At 43.4% G+C, this 16,020-nt stretch overlaps 1 protein-coding gene across 4 annotated transcripts in view; it reads left to right on the forward strand.

The window, feature by feature from the left end:
- The window catches only part of ILDR2 (immunoglobulin like domain containing receptor 2), a 260,966-nt gene that overhangs the window by 121,488 nt on the left and 123,458 nt on the right, over positions 1–16,020 (forward strand). For all 4 annotated transcript variants that reach the window (XM_075334918.1, XM_075334920.1, XM_075334919.1 and 1 more), the window contains exons 2-3: positions 2,035–2,355; positions 8,771–8,890. In XM_075334918.1, coding sequence (XP_075191033.1) covers positions 2,035–2,355; positions 8,771–8,890 — 441 coding nt within the window. The remainder of the gene's footprint in view (positions 1–2,034; positions 2,356–8,770; positions 8,891–16,020) is intronic.

Below are 16,020 nucleotides of genomic sequence, written 5' to 3' on the forward strand. Positions count from 1 at the left end.
GGCAGTATTATAGCAGTTATATTCTTGTACATAGGGGGCAGTATTATAGTAGTTATATTCTTGTAAATAGGGGCAGTATTATAGCAGTTATATTCTTGTACATAGGGGGCAGTATTATAGTAGTTATATTCTTGTAAATAGGGGCAGTATTATAGCAGTTATATTCTTGTACATAGGGGGCAGTATTATAGTAGTTATATTCTTGTAAATAGGGGCAGTATTATAGCAGTTATATTCTTGTACATAGGGAGCAGTATTATAGTAGTTATATTCTTGTAAATAGGGGCAGTATTATAGCAGTTATATTCTTGTACATAGGGGGCAGTATTATAGTAGTTATATTCTTGTAAATAGGGGCAGTATTATAGCAGTTATATTCTTGTACATAGGGGGCAGTATTATAGTAGTTATATTCTTGTACATAGGGGCAGTATTATAGTAGTTATATTCTTGTACATAGGGGCAGTATTATAGTAGTTATATTCTTGTACCTAGAGGGCAGTATTATAGTAGTTATATTCTTGTACATAGGGGCAGTATTATAGTAGTTATATTCTTGTACATAGGGGGCAGTATTATAGTAGTTATATTCTTGTACATAGGGGGCAGTATTATAGTAGTTATATTCTTGTACATAGGGGCAGTATTATAGTAGTTATATTCTTGTATATAGCGGCAGTATTATAGTAGTTATATTCTTGTACATAGGGGGCAGTATTATAGTAGTTATATTCTTGTACATAGGGGGCAGTATTATAGTAGTTATATTCTTGTACATAGGGGGCAGTATTATAGTAGTTATATTCTTGTACATGGGGCAGTATTATAGTAGTTATATTCTTGTACATAGGAGCAGTATTATAGTAGTTATATTCTTGTACATAGGAGCAGCATTATAGTAGTTATATTCTTGTACATAGGGGGCAGTATTATAGTAGTTATATTCTTGTACATAGGGGCAGTATTATAGTAGTTATATTCTTGTACATTGGAACAGTACTATCGTAGTTATATTCTTGTACATAGGAGCAGTATTATAGTAGTTATATTCTTGTACATAGGGGCAGTATTATAGTAGTTATATTCTTGTACATAGGGGCAGTATTATAGTAGTTATATTCTTGTACATAGGGGCAGTATTATAGTACTTATATTCTTGTACATAGGGCCAGTATTATAGTAGTTATATTCTTGTACATAGGGGCAGTATTATAGTAGTTATATTCTTGTACATAGGGGCAGTATTATAGTAGTTATATTCTTGTACATGGGGCAGTATTATAGTAGTTATATTCTTGTATATAGGGAGCAGTATTATAGTAGTTATATTCTTGTACATAGGGGGCAGTATTATAGTAGTTATATTCTTGTACATAGGGGGCAGTATTATAGTAGTTATATTCTTGTACATGGGGCAGTATTATAGTAGTTATATTCTTGTACATAGGACCAGTATTATAGTAGTTATATTCTTGTACATAGGAGCAGCATTATAGTAGTTATATTCTTGTACATAGGGGGCAGTATTATAGTAGTTATATTCTTGTACATAGGGGCAGTATTATAGTAGTTATATTCTTGTACATTGGAACAGTACTATCGTAGTTATATTCTTGTACATAGGAGCAGTATTATAGTAGTTATATTCTTGTACATAGGGGCAGTATTATAGTAGTTATATTCTTGTACATAGGGGCAGTATTATAGTAGTTATATTCTTGTACATAGGGGCAGTATTATAGTAGTTATATTCTTGTACATAGGGCCAGTATTATAGTAGTTATATTCTTGTACATAGGGGCAGTATTATAGTAGTTATATTCTTGTACATAGGAGCAGTATTATAGTAGTTATATTCTTGTACATAGGGGCAGTATTATAGCAGTTATATTCTTGTACATAGGGGCAGTATTATAGTAGTTATATTCTTGTACATAGGGGCAGTATTATAGTAGTTATATTCTTGTACATGGGGCAGTATTATAGTAGTTATATTCTTGTCATTGACGTATCGTTCTTCTTTTTGCTCCTTAGGTCTGTCCCGCGCGGTACAAGTGACGATGCCTGAGCACAAGAAATCGGTCATGCTGTTCCAGTCTACCTTGCTGCGGTGCCATTACTCCACCACCTCCTCGCAGCCCGTCTTGGTCCAGTGGAAATACAAATCTTTTTGCCAGGACCGTACAGAAGAGGCTTTAGGCATCGGAAAACCCCCCAGCAAAAGCAATATGGGGGGCAACCAGTATCTGGACTGTGCTGATGGCAGCAGGACTGTGCGACCAGTGGCCTCCAAACTGGGGGACAGTGTGACACTGGGAGACTTCTACAAGGGACGGGCGGTCACCATTGTGAATGGTAAGGCAGTGCGGCGATATAACGGAGCATTTTATTGCCACGGTGTGGGAAATAAGTCCATTTGGCTAGTAGGTTCAATTCAACGATACACCGGTCATTATTAGAAGCTCCCCTTCACCGAGAGGGGCCTTAAAGGAGATGTTCAACTTTTGCTACTTTTATAAACTGGAACGTCCTAAGACCAGGAATGGCTTTGGGAAAAATCACATTGTGGGCGGAAACGAGTAACGATCGGACGCTAGATGAATACCGCATGTCTTGTATTAAATTACACCGCCACAGGACATTATCACCGTCCTTCAGAAAAACATTGCAATTTTCTGTGTGTTTCATTGTATCCTTTTTATTTTTTTTTAAGAATATTGATTTTTGTAATAAATCGTAACCATTTTCTCATAAGCAACATGACCGGCTCCAGCCTCGACCCCCGCTGTCATCCGGCCGTAAAACTTAAAGGGCCGTGATCGGTGACGTCAGCCGAGATAACGCTGTAGACTGAGCGGAATATTTAATTAATTACTATTTTCCCTAGAAAATAAGTTTCCTCTTTCCCTGAACAATTCTGGGGACACGAGAGTGGTGTTTGGGGGGATATGGCCGCTCATTATCCTCATGTATATTCACTGCTTTCCCCGCCCACCGGTGTCTGTGATTGGTTGCAGTCAGACGCACCCCCAGTCTGTGTGACAGCGTCTGACTGCAACCAATCACAGACCCAGTCTGCGGGTCTATTGTATAGTAAAAATAAATTTAAAAATTTGGCTTAGGGTCCCCCCATATCCCATATTACCATATCAAGCACAGATGTGTCAATCCCAGCACTTTGCCCGACTCTTCCCGATTGCCCTGGTGCGGTGGCAATTGGGGTAATATAAATGGTTAATGTCAGCTCACAGATGCCACTAAGCCCTAGATTAGTGATGACAGGCATCGATGAGACACCCCCCCTTTTACTAATCTGTAATTGAAAAGAAATAAACACAAAACAGCAAAAAAATGCTTTATTTGATATAAAAAACCAAAAACACCCTCTTTTACCTCTTTATTAACCCCCAATACCCTTCAGGTCCGAAATAATCCACATGAGGGCCCACGACAATTCCAGCTCTGCTGCCTCTCAAGCTCACATTGAGCGCCTTAGAATATGACTGCCCGCTGTGAGGTTCATCCATGGACTGAGTGAGCGGTGACATCACTTAGGCTATTTGCGGTCACAGGTGGAGGACCATGATAACATCCAGCTGTGACCACAAATCACCTGAGTGACGTCACCGCTAATCGCGGCTTATTCTCTGCCTGCAGTTATAGTGTGTGGACATGGATCTAGGATCGCGCGCTGTAATTTCAGAGCTCAATCGTCGTTTGACCTCGTGTGTATTACGTCGGATCTGTAGGGGTGTTTTGGGGGTTAATAAAGTGGTGAAAGAGGATGTTTGTGGATTTTATTTTTAATATAGGATTTTCGGTGTTTGTGTTTATTTCTTTTCACTTACAGACTAATGATGGTGGGGGTCTCATAGACACCTCTCTTTACTAATCTAGGGCTTAGTGGCAGCTGTGAGCTGACGTTAACCCCTTATATTACCCCGATTGCCACCGCACCAGCGCAATCGGGAAGAGCCGGGTAAAGTGCCGGGATTATTACATCTAATGGATGTGACAATCCTAGGCGGCTGCTGGCTGATATTTTTAGGCTGGGGGAGGCGCCCAATGAACATGGGTCTCCCCAGCCTGAGAATACCAGCCCCCAGCTGTCGGGCTTTATCTTGGCTTGGTATCAAAATTGAGGGGGACCGCACGCTGTTTTTTTAAATTATTTATTTAAATAATAAAAAAATACAGCATGGGGTCTCTTTTAGTTTGATACACAGCCAAGATAAGTGCAAGGCTAGGGTCTGCAGCCTGTAGACGTATGCGGTATCTGTATTGAAGGAGGAGCTGTGGGAGTGTACAACAGCGCTGGTGATTCGGTAACTATGGCGCGTCAGCTCCAATCTCCCTATCCTTTCCACCACCATTTTTAAGCGCTGGATTCTGGTCCCTGTAGACTTATATGGGGACCGGCATCTGGCCTGATACCCTGGATCACTATCCCTTTAAACTCTATAAAGCTGGTTGTGGCGGGTGAAGGATTGTGGTGACATTACACATTATGTCATCTCATTCCGTTGCGTCTTTGTCACAGTTTATTGCCGCCGTTACTCTTGCGAGCTCATGATCGTTATAATTTTCATTTTTCGGTTCAGTGATTCACTTTATTGCATTGTGATTGGTCATTAAAATATAAAGGTTTTATGGAGCCGGGGGCAGAATAAAGGACGACTGTAGGCATTTTTATTAGCGCAAGATATGGTTGTTATAGATTACGTCTTTTTTTTATCTGTGCATACTGTAAATAATATCAGATATTATGTAGCTAAATCTTAATTAATGTTTTATTATTAGTTATACAACTTTTTATTACACTTTGTGTTTCATTTCTTCACTTTTTGCAAGATCTCTGCTTGCTGTAACTTGATAGGAACACATTCATAAATCTGAATTACAGTTAGGTCCAGAATTATTTGGACAGTGACACAAGTTTTTGGCATTTTCCAAAAATATTCCATATCCAGTTCTAATCAATCTGAGCTTATAGTGCCGACTTTCAGCTTTAATTTGAAGGTATTCTCATCCTAATTGGAAGAAGGGTTTAGGAATTACAGCTCTTTAATACGTAGTTGCCTCTTTTTCAATGACCAAAGGTAATTGGACAATTATCTGAAAAGCTCTTTAATGGGCTGTATGGATGATTTTCTCATCAATTAAGGAGGAAAAGGTCTGGAGCTGATTCCGGGTGCGGTATTTGCATTTGGAGCTATTGCTGTGAACCCACAGCATATGGTCAAAGGAGCTCTCAATGGAAGAGAAAGCAAGCATCATTAGGCTGATCATGTCAGAGACATAGTAGAATAGTTAGGAGCGGCCAAACAGTCAACAGTTTGGTACATTCTGCAAGAAAAAGAGCGCTGTGGTGAACTGATGTCTCCCTTTTTGCAATCTGCAAAAAGTTAGGGAAGGGAACCCTATGTCTACGGAAGGAGAAGATGGTGACCTCTGATCAAACCTTCTCCTGACCACCCTAGATAGGTTCCACAATTATGCACCAAGCACTATACCTGGCCCTGGGTGACCCTGAACTTGCCCCTAGGTAGGGAACGGATGGTATGAGCACTTAGTCAACCCCACTAAGCTCTAAAGAGGACTCAGAAAAAAAACAGGGGGGAAAGTAAACAAACAGTTTATCTCCAAATGACTCATGGAAGAGGAATAGCAACAAACATCAACGTTCCCCCCGATGATTACAAGCCGATTGCTTGTGCTCAAGAATGAATAGAAATTTAACTCCATCACTAGCAAACACCAAGGGGAAATGTAGGGATTTAAGGACACAAGGGACAGTGATGAGATGTAACAGCTGAGAGGTGAGGATATCTGCAGGGTCCTAAAAGGAAAAGGATTAACCCCAAACAGAGAAGATACATAGGATACCATTACACCATGGAAGGAAGAATAGAATATTATTGAGCAGTTTGTGTAGCAAACGCTGCGACCTTCTACAGCCGGACACCACAGGACTGTCTGTCAACTGTGACCCACCCGTGACAGCTTTGAATTAAAAAAAAGCCTGGACGTCCACAAAAGACACTAATACAATGTCTTCACGCAAAGTGGTCTTCACTTGGAGGTATGTTGTGAAGTTTTCTTCACCATGGAAAGGATTCTGTGATCATCCATAGATAAAACCCCTTCACAACATGCCTCCAAGTGAAGACCACTCCGCGTGAAGTCATTGTTTCAGTAACTAAGTCCACCATAAAGAGAAGACTTCATGAGAGCAAATACACTCGGGTCCCCCCAAGGTGCAAACCATTAATGGGCCTGAAAAATAGCAATGCCAGATTAGACTTTACCAGAAAACATCTAAAGAAGCTGCCAAGTTCAGGAAAAGCTTCTGTGGAAAGATGAAACTAAGATCAACCTGTACCAGAATGATGGGAAGAAGAAAGTCTGGAGAAGGTACATTCTCCGAAACACATAGCGGAGGTGGTGTGCCGGGCTTACAATGGCTCTGGGGCACTGGTGGTTATTCATGAGATGACTGAACACTGAAGCAGCCGGATGAATTCTGAAGTGCATCAGCCGAGACGTTCTGCTCAGACTCAACCAAATGCAGCAAAGTCGGTTGGACGGCGCTTCACAAAACAGATGGACAATGACCCAAAGCATTCTGCGAAAGCAAAGAAGTAGAATATTCTGCAATGGCCGAGTCCTCACCAGATCTCAGCCCCATTGAGATGCATTTCATAGGATTAAGACAAAGCTTGAGGCAGAAAGAGCCATAAACAGCAACAACTGAAGTCCGCTACAGTTAAGCCTCACACAAGAGGACACCCAGCGTTTGGTGATGTCCATGGCTTTCAAGGGTAAGAGAGGTGATAACATGAAGTAAAGTTCCTGCCCATCCGCCTGTGTGCACTGTGATCACTGGAAGCTGTATAGGAAGACAGATGACCGTAATAGGCTAAAGATAAAACGAGTGATGATAACATGAAGAAAAGTTTCTGCTCCCCCCTCACACACATATGTGCACTGTGATCATTGGAGACTGTACCAGGGCAGACATGACAGTAGCGGGCTAATTGTAAGAGGGGTGATAACGTGAAGACAAGTACCTGCCCGCACTACCTGTACAGTGACCAATCTATGAAGGCTTTGTAAAGCAAGATGACCGTAGCACACTGAGATTGGAAGGTGGGGGTGATAACATGAAGACAAGTTCCTGCCTCATGACTATAGCTTGACTCTGACAGGGTTAAGTCAGGTGGGAGGGATCTGTTCTGTTGTGCCTCGTTCCGGAACTCACGCCGCTTTACTATGGTGTGGAGACCTCCGGAACGCTGCCAGTAATAGTTCCTGCTCTGCGGCGTGCACAACTGGTTCTTATGAGTTAGCCCTGATCCGTCCCGCTACCCATCTTACCTCTCCCTGACCTCCGTTTCCCTTGTACTGTTTGTCTGCCCTGTCTCCCAGACCCCGAACTCGTTTTGTAACTCGGTCCCCTCCCCCTCTTTTGTACTTACTTGCTCTCCCGGCCTCTGACCTCGATAACGTTTCCTGACCACGACTCTGCTTCCCCTTTTTGGCTTCTGACGTGACCTCTTGGCTCCTGACCCTCGTGCTTCCACCTTATTACGGCTTGATCACTCCCTTGTTCAGACGTGACTTCCTCGTTAAGACTTAGGGGTATTTTGCACACTGCGACATCGCTAGCCGATGCTAGTGATGCCGAGCGCGATAGTCCCCGCCCCCGTCGCAGCAGCGATCTCTTGTGATTGCTGGCGTAGCGAACATTATTGCTACGCCAGCTTCACACGCACTTACCTGCCCTGCGACGTCGCTCTGGCCGGCGAACCGCCTCCTTCCTAAGGGGGCGGGTCGTGCGACGTCACAGCGACGTCACACGGCAGGCGGCCAATAGAAGCGGAGGGGCGGAGATGAGCGGGACGTAATCATCCCGCCCACCTCCTTCCTTCCTCATTGCCGGTGGACGCAGGTAGGAGATGTTCCTCGCTCCTGCAGCTTCACACACAGCGATGTGTGCTGCCGCAGGAACAAGGAACAACATCGTAACAGCGGTCGTCCCAAAATTATGGAAATGACCGTCGCTACACAGATCGCCGATTTAGTTACGACGCTTTTGCGATCGTAAATTGGCGCATCTAGGCTTTACACGTTGCGACATCGTTACTGGCGCCGGATGTGCGTCACTTTCGATTTGACCCTAACGATATCGCAGTAGCGATGTCGCAACGTGCAAAGTACCCCTTAGGCCTGCTGACTACCCTTTCACAGGTGCGTGGTGCCCCCTTGTGGGCTTTAGTCTAACTGCTCTTTGGAGTTCTATCTCCATTCTGCTTCTGCGCCCCCTGGTGGAAGCCTGACACCGGCCCCCACTACCTGCCCTGTGATGGACCACTGAAGTCTTTGAAAAGTGAATGAAAGTAGCAGGCTAAAATTGGAAGCAGGGGGTGCTAACATGAAAAAAATTACCTATGCCCACCCCTTACGGTCACTGGAGGCTGGGGAATGGTGCATGACAGTCTGTATTTGGTAATAGGGGTGATACCAGGAAGAAAAGTTCCCGAATCCTGTTCTTTGGTCACTGGAGGCTGTGATCTTGCAGAGGATGGGTCCATTCATTGACGGCCAATTTAAATCTTAAAAAAAGCGAAGAATTGAAATACAAAGTATTGTATAAAGTTGGATAACTTTTATATTATAGAGTTTATTTAGGAGCGGAGGACACTTTTGCCGTACGGTGATCTCTCTTCTTGGCTCTTGTAATTTTGCCGGTGTTTGTCCTTGGTTCTAGATGCGGATCTTGAGTTTGGCACCGTGCAGTGGGGAGACAGCGGCCTCTACTATTGCCTTGTCGCCGTCTCTGACGATCTGGAAGGAAAAAATGAAGATCGTGTAGAGGTCCTTGTAATGGGTGAGTACTACCCTCCAATTCTTACATACATAGAGGAGTAGATATCGTTTATTGGCGGATACATCTATAGGGATACAGCAAAGTTACATGCTAAAGTCGTGGCTTCTTATTACCACGTCCACATACCGCGACACAGGCCTCATTTCCTCATTCCGCTGCCTTGTTTCTTCATTCCCCAAAATCGCTGTCCATCAACATGATGTAAGGTCAGTTTTGAAACTTACTTTTGGACCTCCAAAATAAAAAATTCTAAAACTCTTCACCATAATTACTTTGCGAGTTCCAAATATTTTTTTCTTCTTATTGCCACCACTAGAAGGAGCTCACTGTATACAGCTTATAGCTGTAACACTCCAGTAAGGAGCTCCACCTAGTGGTGGCTGCAGCCAAGCTGAATTTTATCAGTCATCTCTGTGATTCTGTAGGATATTTAAAGGGAGCCTGTCACCAGATTTTGGCTATCTAAACCAAGACTAGCACCTTAGGCAGCGCCTGTGCTGCATTCTATAAAAGGTACATGTTGTGCCCTGACTCCTCCTGTACACCCCACAAATACCTTTATAAAATCTGTCGCCATATATGTAAATTCTTCAGTCTGGTCCGATTGGCGTACTATTTTGCGGCTCCTGTCCCTCCTTTTGGCGCTGATCTCGGCATCCTTTGATGATTGACATGGATGACACCTCCAGCACCATCCACATCTGGTGCCTGCACAGAGACATTTCCAGCTCATGCATGCGCACTTTTCTCTGCCCTACGGCGGGCAGGGACAAAAACATACGTGTGCGTACGTGAACTGGAGAGTTCTTGGCGCAGGCAAAGATTTTACCTGGCAATGTGGCTGTCGACAACTGTGTCGTGATGTACGTAGCCAGGTAAAAACTCGCACCTGCGCAGAGACGTTGCACACTTATATTTTTGGCCCGATTTTGCCTGGCTTAGTTAATGGAGCCAGAAGCTTCATCCACATCAATCATCAATTGAGGCCGAGGTCAGCTCCAAAAGGAGGGAGAGGAGCCTCAAAATAGGACGCCCATCAGACCGGACCAACAAATTGATATACATGGCGGGAGATTTTATAAAGGTATTTGTGGGGTCTGCAGGGGGAGTCAGGGCACAAGATGCATCTTTTATAGAATGCTGCTTAAAGGGAATCTGTCATCAGGGTTTTACTACCTTAGCATGATGTATGCAAAAAGGCCCTGAGTTCAATGATGTATCACTTAGATTACTGTGTGCAGCCGTTCTGGCATAGTGAAAGATTTTAGATTTTGCATGTAGCAGAGCTGGGACAGCTGTCCCCACCCACACCAGGGTTTCAGTGTACATTTCCATAGACAGAAGCTGTTAATCACAGAAGGGGCGGAGTTGGACTAAAACTCATACTGCTGAGACTCACTAATGATAAAGATAAGAGGCTTAAGCTAACAAGAAGATAACAGACACAGGGCTGAAATCTCTGTTTTAACACTTGCAGCATGCTGTCTTCAGGTTACATTGCAGAAATCTGATGACAGAGTCCCTTTAAGATGCCAGTCCTGGTTTAGAAAGCCAAAATCTGTTGACAGGTTCCCTTTAATATGTGAATTTCAGGATAGACTCCATTGGACTCATCTCAGCAGGTGACCCTAAGGTTCTTCTCTTAGGCCCTTGATTAGGTGACTGGTCTTTTTTTCGGACCGTGCCGTCTGAGAGGCAAGAGAGAGCTTGGAAGCTGCCTTTTTTTTGGATGGCACGTGACCTCTGCAGCCAATCAATGGTCGCTGATTGGCTGCAGTGGTCATATGATGTTCATTGCCAGAAATGAAAGTGATGAGGTCGGCAGGGTAACTGAGGAATTTTAACACAACCATGGATCCTATATAAAAAAAAATTATGGACAATCCCTTTAACACCCTGGTGCTCGCAGTTACATGGAGATCAGAAGTAGTCACCGACTCGAAAAGCGCAACCGCACACACTCTCGGTAGGGAATCCCTGATGACGTCTGTAGGATTAATCGTTTCTGAAAGATTCCCTATCGGATAATTGCAGCGAGGTCTCCGTGGAGGAGCAGGCGCGGGGCGGGTGGGGTGTTGTGCTTTCTATAGGAGTGAATGTTAATTTCGGCTGAGTGGCTTGGAGGGATAATTTCAGCCTAAACGTAGAGCTTAAAATGAGATTCATTTAGGAAGACATCATTACTGCAGCCGGCGACTGAGGGGCCATTAAACTTTTAATATCTGCACCTCTCGGGGATATACCGCGGCTGCGAGTGCGCCGTCTGTTACATAATTCCGGCATTTTTGGTGTATCTGGGATCCTCGGGATCTCCGTACAGAATGGCAGTGTCTCCGTAACTGATCGCTGGACCCATTAACCCCTGTCGCTCTCCCCGGTGACATTACAATGGGGGGGTTAATGGCAGAATAATTGTGACTGCTGTAATTATTAGGCGGCAGATACAGGACGAGATCGGAGAGCAGATACAAGGATATCGATCCCCCGGTGATGGGGAGTGAAGGATATACATAGCGGTAGATTTGTGGTTTTATAAGAGCAAAAAATAAGTACACCCTTATTGTATTGTACTTACAGTATAACGCGGATATGTTTGTGCTGTGATGTATATGAGATTGTGCAAAAAGTATTTACACCCGTCCAATCCGTGCTCAACTCTGCCTCTTCCCTCTAACAATATGAGGCCTTCTCGGGCCTAATCTGCTCCGGTCCATAATTTACCTCCCCCACATATCTCCTGATAACTCCGAACTCATAATCTCCAGTATATAATCTGTCCCCTCCATACATTACCGACCTAATCCCCTGTTGCCTCCCCACTAGAGTTGTGTGGATTGATTCACAGGACCCTGGTCTACAGGCCACATTGGTTGTCTACAGCTGCCAAGCCATAGACCTACGAATCACCTCCTACCTGCTTGTATTCCCAGGCCTGGTGTGACTTCTTGTATGCCACCAAATCTGGAGATGCGGTCAGGATTTGGCCAAGTAGAAGTTGGTTCTCAAGTCTCCCATCTGCCAGCAACTGGACAAAAGTCCAACAGACAACCTGGCCTATCCTAGTTCCTCAGCCGGGCATCGGCAGAGTCTTTTCCAGTCTTGTAGGAGTGGGAGGTTCTAGAGTCTCCCATCAGCCAGCCACTGAATCAAAGTCCAATAGGCACCCTGGTCTCTCCTAGTTCCTCAGCCGGGTGTCAGCTGAGTCTTTTCCAGTCCCGCTGGAGTGGGAGGTTCTAGAGTCTCCTGTCTGCCAGCCACTAAGCCAAAGTCCTACAGGCAACCTGGTCTCTCCTAGTTCCTCAGCCTCAGCCAGGTGTCGGCTGAGTCTTTTCCAGTCCTGCAGGAGTGGAAGGTTCTAGAGTCTCCTGTCTGCCAGCCACTGAACCAAAGTCCAACAGGCAACCTGGTCTCTCCTAGTGCCTCAGCCGGGTGTCGGCTGAGTCTTTTCCAGTCCTGCAGGAGTGGGAGGTTCTAGAGTCTCTCGTCTGGCAGCCACTGGACCAAAGTCCAACAGGCAACCTGGTCTCTCCTAGTGCATCAGCCGGGCGTCGGCAGAGTCTTTTCCAGTCCTGCAGGAGGGGGAGGTTCTAGAGTCTCTCGTCTGGCAGCTACAGGACTAAGGTTCTACAAATCAAATCTCTCATTTCTACTCCCCACTCCATGACTTCCATATCTCTCCAATGCAATCTCCCACTTCCTCCTTACACATAATCTCTGGTCCACACCCTGTCCCCTGACCTAATCCCCTGATACCTCTCCACACCTAATCTCCAGTCCATCACAAGATCTCCTTCTTCTTCACTCTCCTCTTCTCTGCTCCGCTCACACCTGTCTTCACAATTTTTCCCGTGCTTCGCCCATACTATGGAATGCTCTATTTCAGACTGTCCCATCCTAAACTTTCAAAATTGACTTGTGACTTTTGTGTTTTGCCACCTCTATGACTTCCTCTGGGGTTATTCTTTATTCTTTAATAATATTTTCGTTCTGTATCTGACATTATTTTTTCCTTTTGCTTCTTCTTACACTTACTTTTGATATATAGGTAAATGTATTTCAGACTGTCCCATCCTAAATCTTCAAAAGAAACCTAAAAATTGACTTGTGACTTTAATGTGTTTCACCACCTCTATGGCTTCCTCTGGGATAATTCTTTAATAATATTTTCTCTCTGTATCTGACATTATTTTTTCCTTTTGCTTCTTCTTACACCTACTTTTGATGTATATGTATTTCAGACTGTCCCATCCTAAATCTTCAAAAGAAACCTAAAAATTCACTTGTAACTGTAACGTGTTTCACCACCTCTATGGCTTCCTCTGGGGTTATCCTTCTGTAATATTTTCTTTCTGTAACTGACATAGATTTTTCCTTTTATTTTTTCTTACACCTACTTTTGATGTATAAGTAAATGTATTTCAGACTGTCCCATCCTAAACCTTCAAAAGAAACCTAAAAATTGAACTGTGACTTCAATGTGTATCGCCACCTCTCTGGCTTCCTCTGGGGTTATTCTTTTTTACTATTTTCTTTCTCTATCTGACTTTGTTTTTTCTTTTGGCTTCTTCTTACTTTTGAGGTATAGGTAAACAAATTCTTTCTGCACAAATTTTCAATAGTGCGATGTCAACAAATTTACACATTGCTGTGAATTTCTGCCCTGAAATCGCCAAATTGTGCAGATTTCATAAGCCAATTCGCGCAAAATTAATTGCAGCAAATCCACAAAATAATATACCGTAAAATCTTCACATAACATGAAGCTCATAAGTGATTGATAAGCTACAGAAAAATCTGCACTGTATCTGCTACATGTGAACGCACCCTTTCCACAAAAGAGCAGCATGATTTAATGCAGATTTTCTGCAGTGGATTAACCCTGGGCATCAGATAATCCCGTGTGGACAGGATTTTTTTGATTATGTGTATAATATATTAGTGACTATTTGCATTTTTTTCCTCCTTCACGTTCGTAATCTCATGAATCTTTTTGGGTCTGTTGCAGTTGTCTTATATGAGTGGTGCCTGCCATTATTCCCTACTGTGATGGGTGATAATGGAAGATGTCAGTCTATTTCTAGGCCCAAAACGTGAAGTGTGGAGCGCAAACATCCAAACACCTCCTACAGAACATATCACAGCTGAGAGTTTGCTGCGTTTATATAGTCTAGTCATAAATATATGAACTAAACAGCTTAAAGGGATGCTATCATTAAGTTGGCACTACTGAAACCTACGATACTGTTGTATAGATCTTAATACTACAAGAAAAATGATACCTGTTTCATAATAATCCGATGTACCAGTGCTGAGAAATCAAGCTTTGAATCTACATGCAAATTAGCCTGGACGTGTATTGGGGGCGTGTCTATGTACACCGAGTGCTCTGACATGCTCATTTGTATGTTGGGTTCAAAGCTCAATTTCTCAGCAATGGAACATCGGATTTCTACAAGAGAGATATCATTTCTATTGTTGTACTAGGACCTGTGTAGCCATACCAATAGTTTTAGGATTAAAATTTGTTTTAAATTTGTCAGGATTTCTATTGTCTGGGTGTATAAGGTGCAACATTTCTGTTGTAAAAGCTCTTACGTTTTTCAATGTACACTACCGTTCAAACGTTTGGGGTCCTCCAGACAATTTTGTCTTTTCCATGAAAAATCCTACTTTTATTTATCAGATGAGTTGCATAATGAATAGAGAATATCGTGCAGACAGTGACGAGGTCAGAAATAATGATTTTTACATGAAATAATAATTTTCTCTTCACACTTTGCTTTCGGCACAGAATGCTCCTTTGCAGCAATTCCAGCTTTGCAAATCTTTGGCATTCTAGGTGTTAATTTGCGGAGGTAATCTGGAGATATTTCCCCCCATGCTTCCCCCCTCCACAAGTTGGATTGGTGATGGGCACTTTTTGGTACCATACGGTCAAGCTGCTCCCACAACAGCTCTATAGGGTTGAGATCTGGTGACTGGGCGGCCCCTCCATTTAGAGACAGAATACCAGCTGCTGCTTCTTCCCTAAATAGTCCATGCATAATTTGGAGCTGGGCTTTGGGTCATTGTCCTGTTGTAGGATGAAATTGGCTCCAATCAAGCGCTGTCCACAGGGTATGGCATGGCATTGCAAAATGGAGTGATAGCCTACCTTATTCAAAATCCCTTTTACCTTGTACAAATCTCCCACTTTACCAGCACCAAAGCAACCCCAAACCATGACATTACCTCCACCATGCTTGACAGAAGGCGTCAGGCAGTCTTCCAGCATCTTTTCAGTTCTTCTGTATCTCACAATGTTGTTCTGTGTGATCCAAACACCTCAAACATCGATTCGTCTGTCCATAACACTTTTTTCCAATCTTCCTCTGTCCATTGTCTGTGTTCTTTTGCCCATATTAATCTTTTCCTTTTATTAGCCAGTCTCAGATATGGCTTTTTCTTTGCCACTCTGCCCTGAAGGCCAGCATCCCGGAGTCGCCTCTGGCGTTTTGCGGGTACTATTTAATGAAGCTGCCAGTTGAGGACCTGTGAGGAGGCGTGGATTTCTCACACTAGAGCCTCTAATGTCCTTGTCTTGTTGCTCAGTTGTGCAGCGCGGCCTCCCACTCCTCTTTCTACTCTGGTTACAGCCTGTTTGTGCTCTCCTCTGAAGGGAGTAGTACACACCGTTGTAGGAAATCCTCAGTTTCTTGGCAATTTCTCGCATGGAATATCCTTCATTTCTAAGAACAAGAATAGACTGTCGAGTTTCACATGAAAGTTCTCTTTTTCTGGCCATTTTGAGAGTTTAATGGAACCAACAAATGTAATGCTCCAGATTCTCAACTAGCTCAAAGGAAAGTCAGTTTTATAGCTTCCCTAATCAGCAAACTGTTTTCAGCTGTGCTAACATACTTGCACAATGGTTTTCAAGGGATTTCTAAACGTCCATTAGCCTTCTAACACAGTTAGCAAACACAATGTACCATTAGAACACTGTAGTGGTGGTTGTTGGAAATGGGCCTCTATACACCTATGTAGAAATTGCATTAAAAACCAGACGTTTGCAGCCAGAATAGTCATTTATACCACATCAACAATGTAAAGAGGGTATTTCTGTTTAATTTAATGTTAGCTGCATTGAA

This window comes from Anomaloglossus baeobatrachus, chromosome 2, assembly GCF_048569485.1.
Source record: "Anomaloglossus baeobatrachus isolate aAnoBae1 chromosome 2, aAnoBae1.hap1, whole genome shotgun sequence".
Classification (NCBI taxonomy): Eukaryota; Metazoa; Chordata; class Amphibia; order Anura; family Aromobatidae; genus Anomaloglossus; species Anomaloglossus baeobatrachus.